This window comes from Pyxicephalus adspersus, chromosome 12 (assembly GCF_032062135.1).
Source record: "Pyxicephalus adspersus chromosome 12, UCB_Pads_2.0, whole genome shotgun sequence".
Taxonomy (NCBI): domain Eukaryota; kingdom Metazoa; phylum Chordata; class Amphibia; order Anura; family Pyxicephalidae; genus Pyxicephalus; species Pyxicephalus adspersus.
The window spans coordinates 7,743,586-7,759,812 of record NC_092869.1 but is presented as its reverse complement, the minus strand read 5'-3'; the positions used below and the strand labels follow the sequence as shown (position 1 = coordinate 7,759,812).

The window sequence follows — 16,227 nt, the reverse complement described above, 5'->3', positions numbered from 1 at the left end:
ATAATATCTACTAGAACCCCTGTTCGGACATATTTCTGTAAGTTACAGGTCTACAATTTAAAAAAAAAAATTTCATGAAAAACGATGGATCACTTTTGGTACAGAAATCTAGACCTCAGTGTAACGCTCAGGAGGTTAAACTTTGACCATTTAGGCAGGTGGTTATTGCACAAAAAGTCAGGTGATGTCCCTTCTGTAATGCCTGTTATTACCTGCCTGATCGCGAAAAGTGCAGCTCGAAAACATACTTTCGAGGTGTCAGGAAGACCCAGCAATCCTGGCTTCCCTTGTATGTGCTGGCAATGAATGAACTCCCACATGCCTGAACCATTCTGGAACTGTCAATCAAGATGGCCAAAAAAAAGGTCTCCAGGCAGAAAAGCAGAAAGAGGTTGTTGGTGCTCTGCAATAGAATGGGGATAGGTGAGTATTGCGGGTTTAGTTCCGCTTTAACAAATTCCCAGGTCCCTCGAATTAATTTACACACCTGTGAGAGACTGTGCAGCAAAGGGGATGACCCTACCAGAAGCACTTTAAAGGCTTCCTAAAACTGGAAGTATTGAATTTATCAAACTGTGACCCTCGCACGCCATCATATTTTCTAGACAGACTTGTAGTTTACTGACTGGCCACAAAACGATATAAATTTTTGGATGCTCTGGGTTGCTGCACTTTAGTAAATCTTTGTACAGCGTGGAATTGTAAAACTCATCACTATATATGGTCTTAGAATGCCTCTTCTATCCACTTGAAATCATATTGGAAGCATGCAATACCTGGTTGCATAGTAACAGCTTTAGCAGCAGATTTTATACCGCTGACAGTCATGAATGTAACAAATTCTAGTTATAAACTCGCCGCAAGAGCAGATCCTCAGCTCAACTGGAGAAAAGTATGGCTTGTCCTACAGAGACAATTTCTACTACATCTGATAAAAACAATGCAATAGGGATTAAATTATGAGAACTATCATGACTATAAAAAATATATAAATACAGTGTTCCTTTCAGCCCCTTTCACCCGGCACTTTTCAGTAATCACCCGGCTATTATTTTGGGTGGTTACCGAGAAGTTAAGTTGTAATACAAGGGAGACTGGACAGTTGGGGCATAATGGAATAAAGACAATGGGAAACGTGACTAAGAGGGGGCATTAGAAAGATGGAACAATAATAGAGGGGTAGTAGAAAGCTAAAACAATTATCGGGGTTATGGGATTCCTATGGCAACAACAATTGGGAACATTACATTTGTCATGTGTTCCCCTGACCACTTTTTGACTACTCTTCCCATCCGGCTTAAAAAAAAACCGGGGAGAATATGGAAAAAGCCCATGGCAGTTTATAAAAAGGTAGAGCACAGTAAACTGTCCACATGAATGATTGGGTGTCCCTTAATTGCAAGTTTTGTATCCCTATAAGTAAAGTAAACAATACCAACAATAAAACTTCCCTCAAAGAAAATACTTACTAAAAGTGGAGTAAAAGAGGGAGATAGTTGTGGACGGTTCCTGCCCAAAATGGATTCCTCTGCATGTTTATACCAACAGAAGCCAGCTATAAGCAAAGGAAAGACAGACCCAATGACTTCCCAAAATGTGGGACAAAGGTTCCATTTAATGATGGCCATTATAATTGTTTCTTTCTTTCTATATTCAATCTGACTAAATTGCACTGAAAAAATCCAAGCAGCCTTATGAGACACATCTGCACCAGCCAACAATCAAAGGTTCTAAGCGGAAGTAGATATTTTTATATTTCAATCATTTTTAGTAAGTTTCATGAAATAAGGGAAGTAGAGAGAAATCATGGTCAGCATACAAATAACAGTAAAATATGTAACAAGGGAAAAAACATGGTACAAACACTTTTAGTTCTGCATAGGAAGATTTGAGGTGGATGAAAAGAAATGAAGAACGGTTTTAACAGTCCAGGCATTAAAACTGCACAAGATGGAAAATCATAATTTGATTTATGTCCTGGTAAATTTGACTGTTAGAGAGAGAGGTGAGCAACAAGATTTGTTTTTAGGCAAATATATATTGAATAATTCTTAATAAAGTTACATTAACTCCTGAAAAAGGTAAAGTACATGAAGCATGTATAAGAAAAATCTTTGGTCTCGATTTCTGACGCGTTTCACTTTAATAGGCTTCCTCAGGGGATCATTAAACAAATAACATTCTGTTATGAGAAAATGTATGGAGAAATCATTTATAAACTAGATGTAGTAAATACATAATATACCAAAGTATTACAATATTATTATTACATAGTATTTATAGAGGACCGGGACACATTACAAAGTCCATAGTCATGTCACTAGCTGTCCCTTAAAGGAGCCCGCAATCTAATGTCCTTACTATAGTATTATGTCTTTATCACAGTCTATTTTGAGGGGAAGCCATTTAACCTCTCTGCATGTTTTTAAAATGTGAGAGGAAACCGGAATACCTGTAGGAAACCCACACAAACACGGGGAGAACCTGCAAACTCCATGCAGATAGTGTTTTGGCGGGGATTCCATATATAATCATATATATATATATATATATATATATATATATATATATATACACAACTATGGGGAGGGGGGCTATTATTATGAATGAGGTCAATATAAATGATAAGTGACTAGATGGTTGCTCAAATAGAACTAGAAAGGACATGACAACCTTTTGTTACAAATTGTTTCTCAGTTCTCACTTTCAATTAATGTGCCCAATAATGATTGTGATAATTTGATATGACAGTTTAGAAATAATCGCTGCACATGGAAGGTACATGGCTCGCCATTGAGTAGCTTGTTCTGTTGAATAGCTATGGGAGAGAATGAGTGTAAAGAACTGTGCTGTATTGATATACAATAGTATACCAATGGTGTTGTTATGGGACATTCATTAGTATTCCAACATGGCAGATCACTAATGACCTCTTCCATAGGGAAATAATTAGTGATCTGCCTCAGGGGACCTCCTCAGGGGACACCTGTACACACAAATTTTTGCTTGGGACACAACAATTGTTTTAGATGACAAAAGTTCAGTGTGTACCATTGCCTCCTATACTAGTATGTGAGGGGGAGGGGGAGGAGAACAATTCTTTCACCTAAGAATCACATTTTACTGGTCTTTTTTATGTCTTAAGGGAGAAATATTTGAATTTTAGGTGACAATTGTGTAAACTTTGGGTCAAAACATTAGGAAATAGGCCACACAAGTTTTTTCTTTGTGGTCCTAGATAGTGAATGTATTTATGGGCCAACTGAAGGTCTTCTGTTCACAGTTCTAGACATTTTCACCAACCAAGATAGTACCGTCTTTATATTTCTAATTTTGTTTTAGTTTTTTTGAATGACCTATGATTGAATCTCTACACATAGCTTGAGGGGCCAAACAGAACTTCCAAAGTATATTGGCTTTCATTTTTTAGTGACTTTAAAAAAACATAACATGCAAGCAGGGGTTTGCTATAGGTGAAGAGTGCGGCGTTAGATTGGGGGAGTGGGGTTTGATGAGTACTGGTACTGAACCAGGGCCTTACAGAGAGCCTTATTATGGCCCGACTTCCATAGAGCTTCCTTACGGAACTTCTTCCATCAGATGAGACCCCTAGCATGGAGAAATCTACTGACCTACCCTTATATCAGTAATAAATTCCACAACTATTCTCTGCTTTGTAATAAATGTTGGCTGGATATAGGCATAAAGGACCTAGATGAGTCCTGGGCAAGATGTCACTATGTTTACCAGGAGGCTTCGAGCTGCTTGTTCCATGCATCCCATAATCGGGCACGTGTCACAAGTCTCTCTTTGAATGGTAAAAAAAAGTGTCGATCCCATGCGTGTATAGTAAGCTTGGCACAGAAAAGATGGGCTCGCCGGTTGTCTCGTCTGCGCTAAAAGGAAAGAAGCCAGGACGGCACAGGAGCTGCTAGATTTAGATTGTGGAAATACTGACAGCTCTTCAAAGCAAAGGTGTGTTTTTTTGTTTTAATGAAAGTTTCGCTTTAACAAAGCTGTGTTGGACCTCTGCAGAAAAAAATCATTGCTCCTGTATTGAAAGCAAGGGTCCTTCTCTTCAGCATGCAAACTAGACTTTGTGATTTTGGAGCAAGCTAAAGTTTCTGGCTGAAAACCTCATACCTAGGGCCTGATTTAAGCTCTTTCATCAGTGAAGCTGGATGATCCAGGAAATCTGGAATGAATCTGGTCTAGGATTGAAAACATTTGCTTACAAATAGCATATTACGTTTAAGAAGTGCATTCCAGGTTTGCTGGATCACCCTGGTTGTCTGATGGAAATGTATCTTCTCCAGCCAAAGCTTTAATAAATCAGGCCCATAGCTTTATGCATAAAGCATTTGTATCCCCCACGTTAGCCCTATATCCAATGCGTCTGGGTGGCACTGGTAATGTCACAATTTCTGTCAGCATTTGCAATGGGCTGAATTGTTTTCTAGTGGAATTTTGATCTCTTGGCTCAGGCCAGAATGTCAAATAACACCTCCTGTGCACCTTGAAGCTTTGGAAATAGAGTTTAATGTATTTTTCTTTTGAGGCACAAATTCTGTTCAAAAATGGCTGCATTGGTAGAGCAGCCAGAATAATGAAAATGTATCTGTCATGGAAGAGTTTTAAGGAACTTTATTAAAAAGTCATTTCTCTTCAGCTGTTCTTCTTTTACCATACTTTTAACACACATTCTCCATATTAGAAATATGAAGACTATTGAGATTTGCTCCTGTTGACTACGGCCATTTATCTCCTCATAATTTGACTTTATCAGGTTCTTTCCATTTCTCAAAATGGCGCCAGCGCATCATTCACTGGAATATATCCCGCCTCTTCCCGCTATAAAGGTTCTTGCCCTTCTTCAAAATGGCGCCGACGCAGCGTTGACTAGTCAGATTTCCCGCCTCTTTTTCTAAGACTTTAGATTTAAAGTTTATGCCATTCTTCAAAATGGCGCCAGTCACAGACAAAACATTCCGCCTCTTTCGCCTCACGTGCTGCTCTGTCACCGCCCTATGTTTGCCTCACGTAATAGGGGCGGAACACACGCTATCGCCATGAAGGGGATTTTTTCTGGTGACGTGCCCGTATCGAAAGCCCAAGTGGGAGGTGAGAAGCGGGGAGGTAAAGTTCTCGTGACGCAAGTCGATCTGTATGAAAGAAGGCGGGGCCACAGTGAGCGTGACTGAACGTCGTGACGTTCAATGTGCATTGTAGGACGTGATGTGGGCGGGGCCTGTGGATGATTTTGCGTTCTCAAGGCTACGTCCGCCCGCGCAGGGAGGGGAGGAAGCGTAAACCGGAAGTGGGATTAATAAGGCGGCTGGTACTTCCTGCTCACTCGTATGAGGAGACTGGAGGCGGCCGAGGAAGGAGGTGAAGAAGCGGCGAAGCGGTGAGCGAGAGGCTGCCACTGGTAGGTCTTGTGTTTATGTTTCTCTGTACACTTCTCCCGGCTCCGGTTGTTATTAGCCTCGAGTTGTTCTGGAGGCCTCTGCACCCTCCGGCCCTGAGCAGCCCAGGATATCACTGGCCGATATCAGGACTCTGCCTGGACCTAGCACACAGCCTATGCTGCCTGAAAGAGGACCTGTCACCATAGCAATGCTTATCAATAATGGGTACAGGTTGGCTCAGGTGAGGTAACATGGGGCCCCAGGTGTGAGCCTCCTACTTCCTTGTGGAGTCCCCCTCCCTCCTCAGGCATTGTATGACACAGAGCTCTGCCAGGTGCTAGGAAGCTCTCGGCATATTCTGCCATGGCAGCAGAGTGGTGGGGTGGCGAGGGCTGCTCCTTTACATGTCCAGCGTTACCTTTATAACCCAAAAAGCCAGACCGCTAAACACAAATCATGGAAAGGGTACATCGCCTGCCATGTTTGTTGTTGCATGTGTACCTCTGGGAAATGGCACTTCCTGTACCAGAAACACACCAGGAAGTCAGATAAAATCTTCAAGAATGAGAATTCTCCTCTTAGACCGCTACTGGTGACACCTTACATTATGGGGACACATCTTGAGTCTGGCCTGTAGCTGAGTCCTGGAAAGGGGTACATAGACAGCAATGATAGCCCTTTCTTCCTGAGTCCTATCCAAATATTACATGTTTTGCACAGTGATATGCCATTATCATAGATTTGTAATATACCTGATCATCCTGCTAATCTCTCTTCATTGGTCCCGAATGGCACATTGCAGCCTCTGCTTTGTTGCCATGCTGAGGACGGTATTTGGGTATTGTCACCTCTGATGGACCCCTGACTTCCATGACTTTATACATTACTTGTAATGGAAGTGCCGCTTGTTACCCTCTGCACTCCTCATGCTAAATCTGATGCAAGGATTACTTCGGGTTCTCTGTAAAGCAAGTCCAGCTGAAATGTGTCATGTAACATATTATTAATATTATTATTATTAAACCGGATTATATAGTGACAACATATTATACATTAAACAGGGATTGCAAATGACAGATGAATGTAGACAGTGACACAGAAAGAGCTTACAATCTATAAGATGCTGATACCCTATACTCTCTTGCCTTGACTTGGTTTTCAGGGAACCCCAATAAATATTGAGCCCTACAGCTGGTATATTATTGTGATCAGTGGATTATAGACTTATGAATGAAAGAATCGTCCTTGTAGGGTGACCTGCTATTTTTCGGTGGGTGCAGTAGAACTCCTTGCATTGGTGGGTAATGTCAAAGTGAGTTCCCCCTTGTGTTGCAGAAGCGAGGTCCTGTTTATTAATACCAGGATTTATCTAGTGACAATATATTATTACTGTACATTAAATAGTATGTCGGCAAGCGCTGAGCTCTATACATACAATAATTGTCGCTGGCGATAGTCAATGGTGATCATGTCTGTGACAGCAGGGACAAACAGCCCCATTCTCGTATGGAGCCGAGAGGTCAAGCAGTAGGCACTCCGCTTTGACCTCCCATAGGAAACAGCGGACATTTTCTGTCAGTCATTCAGTGATCCTGCAGGACATCTGTACAGAGGTTAGATTTTCACATGAAACCCTCGCTGGCATTACTCTCAGATGGTGAAAATGTAGCTTTAGTCTACCTACACACCAACATTACTTAGTATAAAAAGTTTGTTTTCCTTTGATGGATTCTTTTGGCCTTTGATCTACTTGCTGTTTGTTGCAATTCTGAGTTTTTGTAGTTCAGAAACTCATGAAAGAATACATCTGTAAGTTTGTGCTTTCATGTTTTTCTATGTTAAATGTGTTTATCTGTAGGAATGATAGCATTTGTCAGGACACCCCTACCAATCATTGTGCATGAGATATATTATTAAGAGGGGGTCATCAGTCCGTAATGAGCGTTATGAATATTTTGCAGTACATCACTTAGGGTTCAGTCTTCTGCCACTTTGTGAAGTATGATGATGACCTTACACTACGTACACACGTGCAATATTTGTCGTTGGAAATGAACGATTGACGACCAGTTGTCCGATAATAGTTAACAAAAAAGTGAACAACGACTGGCCGATAAATGAGAAACCAGCGACCACCCTGACGATCTGATTGGGCAACGATTGTTCGCTATCCATTGTGTTATTGTGATACACTTTCTCCAGTACACGTCACTTCCTGCATCATTAAAATGATCGTATCTAGCGTGTGTACATTATTGGTGGATTATATTTGAACAAAAACCAGTAAGGCTAGGTACACACGTGCAATAATAGTCGTTGCAAAACAAACGATTGACGACCGAGCAACCATTATGCACGATTATTTTGAATGATCGTATGGTGCATGATTTCTGTACATGCTGTAACGATACGATTGTTCAAAATAATCGTGCATAATGGTTGATCGGTCGTCAATCGTTTGTTTTTCACAATGACTATTATTGCACGTGTGTACCTAGCTTTACTGTTATTTGCTGATGGTTGGATTCATTAGGACCATTGCAGCATGCATTGTTTAGTTATCCATTACAATATCCTCCTTCTTCTGGATCATGAGTAGCATCTATTTGGATAACAATTGTTTGTGCTGTTTATTGTTTTTCTCGGTTATTGGTATGTATGCAGGGTTTGTGCTATCTGTCTGCTCTTTTATTTCCTGATCTATTGATTTGCAAATCTCTATACTGCTAATTTACTAAAAATACCATTGAGCTTGCCAGACGCTTTGTTTATGGCATTGAAATGATAGTGGCTTCATTAACATGCTTAAAGAACGCAGACAGTATGTGTGTTGTGGTAAAAATATAGGAATGTTGCTGCTCTCCCTGCCAGGCCGTCTGCAGATCACAGTTCTGGTATGGAAGGCGTGCCATATGCACAGGGTACGTGTTTATGTTTTGTTTCAGTTGCTAATTTCCTCCTGTGAGTTTCATGGTATGCCCCACTGATTACCTGATTTTATGGTTCTTCTCTTCCTTGTTGCGTGCCTCTGATAAGGAGATGTTACTTTCACAGCTGTTTGACATTGCATGTCTTTGCGGCTCAGCCTTTCATAATAGGTCAGAAAAGTCATAGGATCTGTACAGGCACAAATGTGGTTATGTTATCTGTTCTGTCCTTGCTTCTGGCCGTTATCATTGCCTTCTGTGTTTCAGCCTGCACTAAACACTTAATTTACTGGAATCATTTGTACTGAGAAAATATTGCCAGATATTGCCCTACTTTACATTTATAAAGTATTATGAGGGATTTTAGTGTGTGTTGTATATGATAAAGAAAGCTGCATTTTGCTGTATGGGTTTGATAGGTACAGCAAAATATCTGCATGTGATTTCTGCTGCACTTATTAGTAACCTTGTTGCCAGCTATATGAGGAGCAGTTCCATCGCAGGGTTCTGCCATCTTCCTTCTTTTTTTTTTTTTTTTCCTGGAGATGATAATCAGCCATCTTGATTGGCCAGGCCTGGATGATGTAAATCCACACAAGGGATGTCAGGATTGCTGGGTTTTGCAGTCATGTGCAGCTCAGCAAGGTTTGACAGCTGAATAGAGAGACAATTTTTTAAAGTGGGACTTCAGTTCTACATTAAGATGTCTATAGTCCAAGGGAAGGACCGGATGTTTGTTGGCTTAAAGAGGAACTAAACCCAAAAGTGCCTAAAAAAAAAAATCCACTTCAATCCTGCAGGGCAGTCTGATCCATTCAGAGGTCTCTGCGGTCGTGTCCCGGGATCTGTCCGGGTGCCGCCATCTTCCTTTCTCCTTCCGGGTTCTTCATCCTACGTGACCCAAGCGCTAGATCGGGTGTTACAGGATGGGGAAAAAAACCTGCCGATCTCGCTGCGCACGTGTGGGATCCTCAAATTTTTTTCCCCCCATAAAAAGGCTCCTTCTGTCCATGCCCAAGATGCTCAGGCATGCCCAGAAGGAGCACCCAGGAGCCTCCCGGGATGCGTGACATTGGTATCCTGGCAGGCTTTGCTCTCCCATTCATTCCTCCTTTTTTTTTTATTTATTTATTTTTAAGTACAACACCCTTAAAAAAATTAAAAAAAAAAAACAGGATTGTTACCTTACATAAAAGTGTTGTCTCAGGAAAGAATCAATTGGTCAGGATCCATTTTCCCAGGTGACTTGTTTTTCATAGGCCTTATTAGGCCTTTTTTTATTGCTTTTGGTATGCCCGGCCTAATCTGGATAGGCAAAATCATGTAAGTCCAATTCATAAAGATCGTTTGGCCAAAGTCATATGACATGTAAAGCCATGTTCATTTTATTGTCATTTGGTACTTTGATCAGATAGAATTGGCCGATTCAATTATACATCGGGCTAATTGCCACAACATAGCTCTTCTTTGGAGGGAATTCCCATCGCTGCTTTTCCTGGTAATGTATGATCACGAAAACTGGACAACTAAGGTATTTCTGCCAGCAGGAAGCTCTAAATACAGATCTCAGGCTTCAAAAGTTTTTAGCCAAATTGGTGTTCAGGTAAATTTGCTAATGCTGTTAGTTATTTTTTTTTTTTCCCCGACTTCTGGAACTTGTCTAGCATTACAATACAAGAGGATGTGTGCTGTGATTGAGGGATGTTGGCACATAACCATTTTCTGTTCTGCACATTTGATCATTTTTGTCATTGTCTTGAAAGTGCACATGTACTTCCTGTTTGTGGCTAGCATAGTTTTAAATAACGCACCTCACTAACTGTAATCATGTAGCTTTATCATTTAGAGAAGCATTGTTTTGTTTATGGTTTCAGCATTAATCATTGAATTATATTGTGAATTTACTGCACAGTTGGCTTTTCTTGTTGAGAGTAATTGGCATTGAGGTCTGTGGAGTCGGTGCTTAAATTCTTCAAATCTAACTCCTCACCTCTGACTCCTTTATATGTGAGGTGCTTGGGTCGCCTTGGGCAATCAAGTACTGGGTACATCCAAGAACGATTTGCAAGGGAATTGATCGGAAGCTTTCCCCATAACATATTCTTTATGCACTGTCTGATCTGGGTTTGCAGGCCATGGACAACACCTCTACATTCGCCGTGCACAACATTCTCAGTGGATTCATAACTGGTCAACAGGGAATGTAAATATAGAATGTTGTACTACTGTATAATCCTAGTTGGATTCAGTAGAATTTAATTTTTTCTGAGCAAAGTAGTTTTTAAATTCGTCAGAGTTGGTACATTTTTGCCGACTCCATGTCCAGCTACCCAGTAATGGCTTCCAACTCAGCAGTCCTATTGGTCATAGAAGTTTCCTTTTCTATATTCCTCTATGCAACATTCTCCAAGTGAAATTTTAAAGACTTTTATTTGCTGACCACTGCTGTATGTATTTTTTTTATTTCTTTTTGTAAAACCAACAGCTGTCTTCTGGAAATCTTACTTCAGCTGAGTTGTGTGGACGGTCTGAATAGCAGTCTGACGACCTTTTGTTTTGTTTCCTCTCATATCCACATCAGATTGATACAAGTTTCCGGTTCAGCCACATATGTGGAGCTGAATCAGTCTGAGCAGTTCTTGGCCAAGCAGCACAATTTGGGAACCAATATTCAATCTGCGTTCATAGAAGTTTATCCCGTACCCTTGTCCTTTTAGGTGACATTCTTTGCAGGTTTCCTTTTGCAGAAAGATTGGTTGGCCTTTAACATCTAGTTTAGACAAGTTTGGGACTGAAAGTGAGGTCCTTTTAGGTGACATTCTTTGCAGGTTTCCTTTTGCAGAAAGATTGGTTGGCCTTTAACATCTAGTTTAGACAAGTTTGGGACTGAAAGTGAGATGTGTTTTTTTTTGTTTTTTTTGTTTTTTTTTTTATTGTTATAACAAGAAATGTTTAGCTTGATAGATAAAGGAGTGCATTCATTTGTAAATAGGCTCTCAATATTTGCCTTCTAGTTGCTTAGTGGAACTCGCTGGCCAGTAGTGTTGGGGTTAGCTGGGTCAGAGCTCCACATCAGATACTGTAATCATTGTTTGCAATCTAGTTCCATGGTATCAAGACGCTAATAAAGGATCCAAGCATGCAGAGTTAGAGATGCTGAGAAATATACTAAACTCAAGTAGAATCTTGGTATACAATGTAGTAGATCACCAGTCCGACCTATGTTGTGGTGACCAGTAGTGATATGATGTAACCAAATATCGGTTCAATAAAACTTTTTAGTTTAGTTTGTCTTTTGATTCCCAGCCGTTTGCGTTAAGTGTTCCCTCTTTCAGCATCTTCTGTTGTGATGATGGGCTCGTTCTGCAAGATAAAACATATTCTATTCCTGCTGTGAGATCATGGCTTGATTAGTAACCTGTTTGTCACCACAAGCTACAAGGAGGGGAAGCAAGGGTGGACGGCACAATGCTTTTTGCAGCTACAAACCACAAGGAAGGAAATGCGTAAGCCATTTCCTTTTGTTTGTGAGACAAAGGGGTCACCCACAGATCTCTCCAGTATATTTCTCACCTGTGTAGTGGGGCATTGAACAATGAACTCGTGTTCTTGTGGCAGACTTGCTTATCAAATTTTTTTTTCTCTTTTAATGTTTATATTTATTTTTGAACTGTAGGAATATTAGGAAGGGTAATAAATAACAAATGTTATCTATATGGGCACTAAATTACACTAAACTCAAGTCAGGGTATTTCTTGTATGGGTATAATGAGTGCGAGTAAAAGCTGTCAGGTTTTTGCTGTGGCTATATATATATATATATATATATATATAATTTTAAAATCTCTCTGATGAAATGGTTTCTATTACCTTAGTGATCTGTTATTCTGCCATACAGCCTTGAGTAGGAGAATCTGCTTGCTGTGGGCATTGCTTCTTCCTTTACCACTCCACCTACATTTATAGCACTACAGAGGACTATCTATATCCGCCTTCCTTGACTTTTTGTAACATGGCGGGATAAAGACCCCCTAAACCATTTTCTGAAGTATTTTGGTCATGTGACGAAACATTGTTTTGATTCTTTTTTTTTTTTTTGTTTTGCAGTCAGCAGGAAGAGGAACCATGAAAACTGGTTGCAGTATTGTGGAAAAGTCTAAAGGAGGGGGAGGTAAGTTGCTTTTCTGTTCTATAGTGAAGAATAGATGTAAGCAATACCTTATGTATGGTAGTTTACTAGTGAGGTGACTGAATGCAAAATCTACAGTTATGTCAGTGAAAAGCAGGTCATGACTACAGGTACCGTTTTGGGAAAAAAAGTTATTTTTCACATTGCTGCTTAGAGAAACATTTGTGAACTTGCTAGTGCCTGGCTTTCCATACACAACACCCTCCAGACCAATGCCTCTTCTACTTTAGGAATTTGGTATTGAATCACTGTCTGTATATTTACAAACAGAAACAAAGTTTGTTGTAAAAGAGTGAAATGGAGGTAAGATGTGACTTTGTAGCATTGGGCAGTGGCTGGTTCCATAATCTTGTGACAGGTATAGCAAGCTGAAGGAAATAGATCAGTACCTGAATATTTACAGGTAGTGTACAACTTTATATGTAATCATAATGCAACATTCATTTTAACAGCAAACCTTTGTACCTGTTCTCCTCCTGTGCTTTGTGTTCTTTCTTGCTGGATATTTCTGCACGTTGCCTTTTTCTTCACTTTCGTTGATAATGCTTTCCAGTTCTTTGCACATCCGTCTCCTGTGCTCTGTTACAATGTCTTTGTTGGTGTGGCCTGGCGTTGGTAATGGCACTTTCATATGTGTCTTTCAGACCACAAATGTATTTTCATTAAAAAAAAAGTCTGAGTCATTACTGAAGGTACACAAATGAAGTATCCTGTTCTATATTGTCACATGAAACTTAAAGGGGTTGTCCGCCTTTTGTAAACTTGAATCTTAAATGTTAGTTCAGACATCACAGAAGTTTTACCTTATCCCACTGTTAAAGTTAAGTTATTAAAAGTGTTTGCTTTAAATAAAATAGAAGCTCCATGCTCATTGAAGGTGCAGAGTTAGCCAAGTGACATTACAGGCCACATAAAGTGGAAATATGGAAAAAAAAATTACTATAGGCGCTGGCTTCTCTGAACAAGCCTCTCTGCCCTAATGTTACATGGCATGCAGGCTTCAGCCAATGCAACTTCTGCAGTGTTACACTATCTTTAGTCTTCTGAATTCAGTTGTGACAGGAAACTGAAAATGGTTTTTGTCATTACATTCACCTTTCCCATGTGGAAAGTCAGGAATCCTTACGATAAGCTTGTGTTCTAAATCCTTCCCATCTTGCAATTAGATACTTTACTCACTAGCAACTGGTCATTCTTTACTCCAAACTGAGCCTTTCACCAAAGGCACAAAGCTGTTTGTTGCCATATTAAGTAATCAAGGTTCACTTTTATTTTCTCAGTCTATTGCAGAAAAACGAGAGGGTAAATCCAACGGGAACTGTGCATTCTTCTGATGCTGCCACCCATATTTATGAATAGCAATCAAATCCATAAAATAAAAAGCTTATTTGTCTTACAGAGCTGTCTACTTAGGGTGTATTTTTTGCTGTAAATTGTTACTTTGCTCATCCAGATTCTATGTTTGACGGTGCACCCATAATGTCATACTTACCTCTCAATGTATAAATTCAGTTGTATGTACTTAACACTCAGTTTTCTGTTGCTGGGATGGCATTGTCTGCGGACAGTGTCTCCATGTTCTCTTTGTGTAAGTTAGTTTTGTGCTTTTGTCTAATGCTGGCAATTCTAATCTATCTCTGCTCTTCTCTATTTTTTTTCCTTGTGTGTGTTCTGCTTAATTGTGTTTTTAGTTTCCCATATTTCTGTCTGACCATTTGTTTTGCAGTCATTTGTCCTGTCTTTTTTTTTTTTTTCTTTTTTTTATCATTTATTTGATTTCTTTGACAATCTTCAGGTTATCACTTCCCCGACTGGGCGTACAAGGCGGAGTCTAGCCCGGGCTCCCGCCAGATCCAGCTGTGGCATTTCATTTTGGAATTGCTGCAGAAGGAAGAGTTCCGCCATGTCATCGCTTGGCAACAGGGGGAGTACGGCGAGTTTGTCATCAAGGACCCCGATGAAGTGGCCAGGCTATGGGGACGGCGGAAGTGTAAACCCCAGATGAACTATGACAAGCTAAGCCGAGCACTCAGGTAGGACACTTGGAAAACCCCTTTTATCAAAATGTCATGACAATAGTCTTCAGTTCTAAGCTGGATCCATGCAGAAGCTTTGTATTGAATGTCTTCCAGATGTTTCTAAAGTTTAATATGTGTTCAGAAGCCATTCTATGCTCCCTGGAAGTGACCGTGTCACATTAGCCATGCAGGGCCAAACAATGGTGGATTTGCAAAAGCTTTATTAGCACTTGTTTGCCACTTCCAACTGGCACAGAAATTTCTGCCATTGGCAACTAGGGGAAGTGGTTCCATTAATTCCCTTGGTTATGGCATTGACTGGGCCTAGTAAATAGGTAGGTGTAGACCTAAATAATGTCACAGGTTACACGCTTCATACCTGGAAGTGGCTATTGTGGAGGAGACATAAGTGGCACAGAAGCACTGGTAAGGTTCCTGCAATGGGGTTGTTTGGCCGCATCATTTTCCCAGCGGCTGCCCCTGTTCATTGCATAGGGAGGCTGAATGTGTCTTTCTAAAATTATATTTCAATTAATCATTCCTTAAATAGTTTATCTTTTGATTGACTGATATCTATTTTGGTGCCAAGAGCTGAAAAGCCTAAAGGTGGTTACATGTGTACCGATATAACCCATACAATGGTCTGGAAACTCTAAAACAGGAGGTTGCCATAGACAATTGAATCACTTATAATACACACCTTGAAATTCTGCCACCCATGTATGTACACTCATGCATGTTGCCTCTGGGTTTTAGATTTCATGTTAAGTTGATGTTTATTTAAATATCGCCCCTGTAATTAGTGATGGCCAAGGTTGCCAGCTTATTACTGATTTAATAGAGAAAAGGTTTCTCAGATTTTGTTGCTTATTAAAGTGGCATAGCATTGCAATTCTTATGTTTTTGGTTTGGAGTAAGTATGGGTAGAACTTCTTTCAGGAATGGACCATCTGTTGCACCCAATGGAAAAAGTTAAAAAAATTCTACTGGACAAGAACAACAAAATGATTCTGCCCGTGGTTTTTATCTTTCGTGTTCAGTATTCGAGTTCACTTTTCTTGTGTGTATTCTTGGTGTGATAAGTCCTAATGTTGCCTTATAAATTGAGCTGGTATTGACGTGCCAGGACATCAGTGACACAGGCCAGAGCAAACTAATACTGTACAATTGCCAGAATGCTTCCTGATCTCATTCAAGGGTTCCTGAATAGACGCAGGCTTCTGGATCTCAATGCAAATTACTCTTGATAAACCCGTGTGCCGCTGGTTGCATCTTCAATAACAATTCTATCTTATTCCACATTTTCAAGCAGAGCTCTCGTAGATTTTTTTTTTGTACAGTTTTATACAGGAGAATACTTCTTGCTTGAGCTTTTATATTACATTTAAAGTTACTGTATTTAATGTCTAAACACAAAATATAGCATTGATACATTTAGTTTAGGTTACTTGGTGATCCTGCCAGTAACATTTCCCGTCCTGGGGAGGCTGCATAGCTAATGATATTGTATGTATAATGAAGCAATGTTGTCTCTCAAACAGGACTACATAAAACTTCCTTCTCTTTATGGTGTCTTTGAGGTGGAGGTTGCCTGGGTAAACGCAGGGCTTTGCTTCCTTGTTGGAGCCTTCAGCAGAGAGCGGGAGTCATTAATGGAGCCAGCAATGGCAGCCATCTCTACAGAG

At 40.2% G+C, this 16,227-nt stretch overlaps 1 protein-coding gene across 1 annotated transcript in view; it reads left to right on the top strand.

The window, feature by feature from the left end:
* Nucleotides 1-5,312: 5,312 nt before the first annotated feature.
* The window catches only part of ETV3 (ETS variant transcription factor 3), a gene marked incomplete in the record, with an annotated part of 24,179 nt that continues 13,264 nt past the window's right edge, over nt 5,313-16,227 (top strand). The window contains 3 exon segments of the mRNA XM_072428783.1: nt 5,313-5,428; nt 12,443-12,506; nt 14,320-14,557. Of these exon segments, the coding sequence (XP_072284884.1) occupies nt 12,461-12,506; nt 14,320-14,557 (284 nt within the window).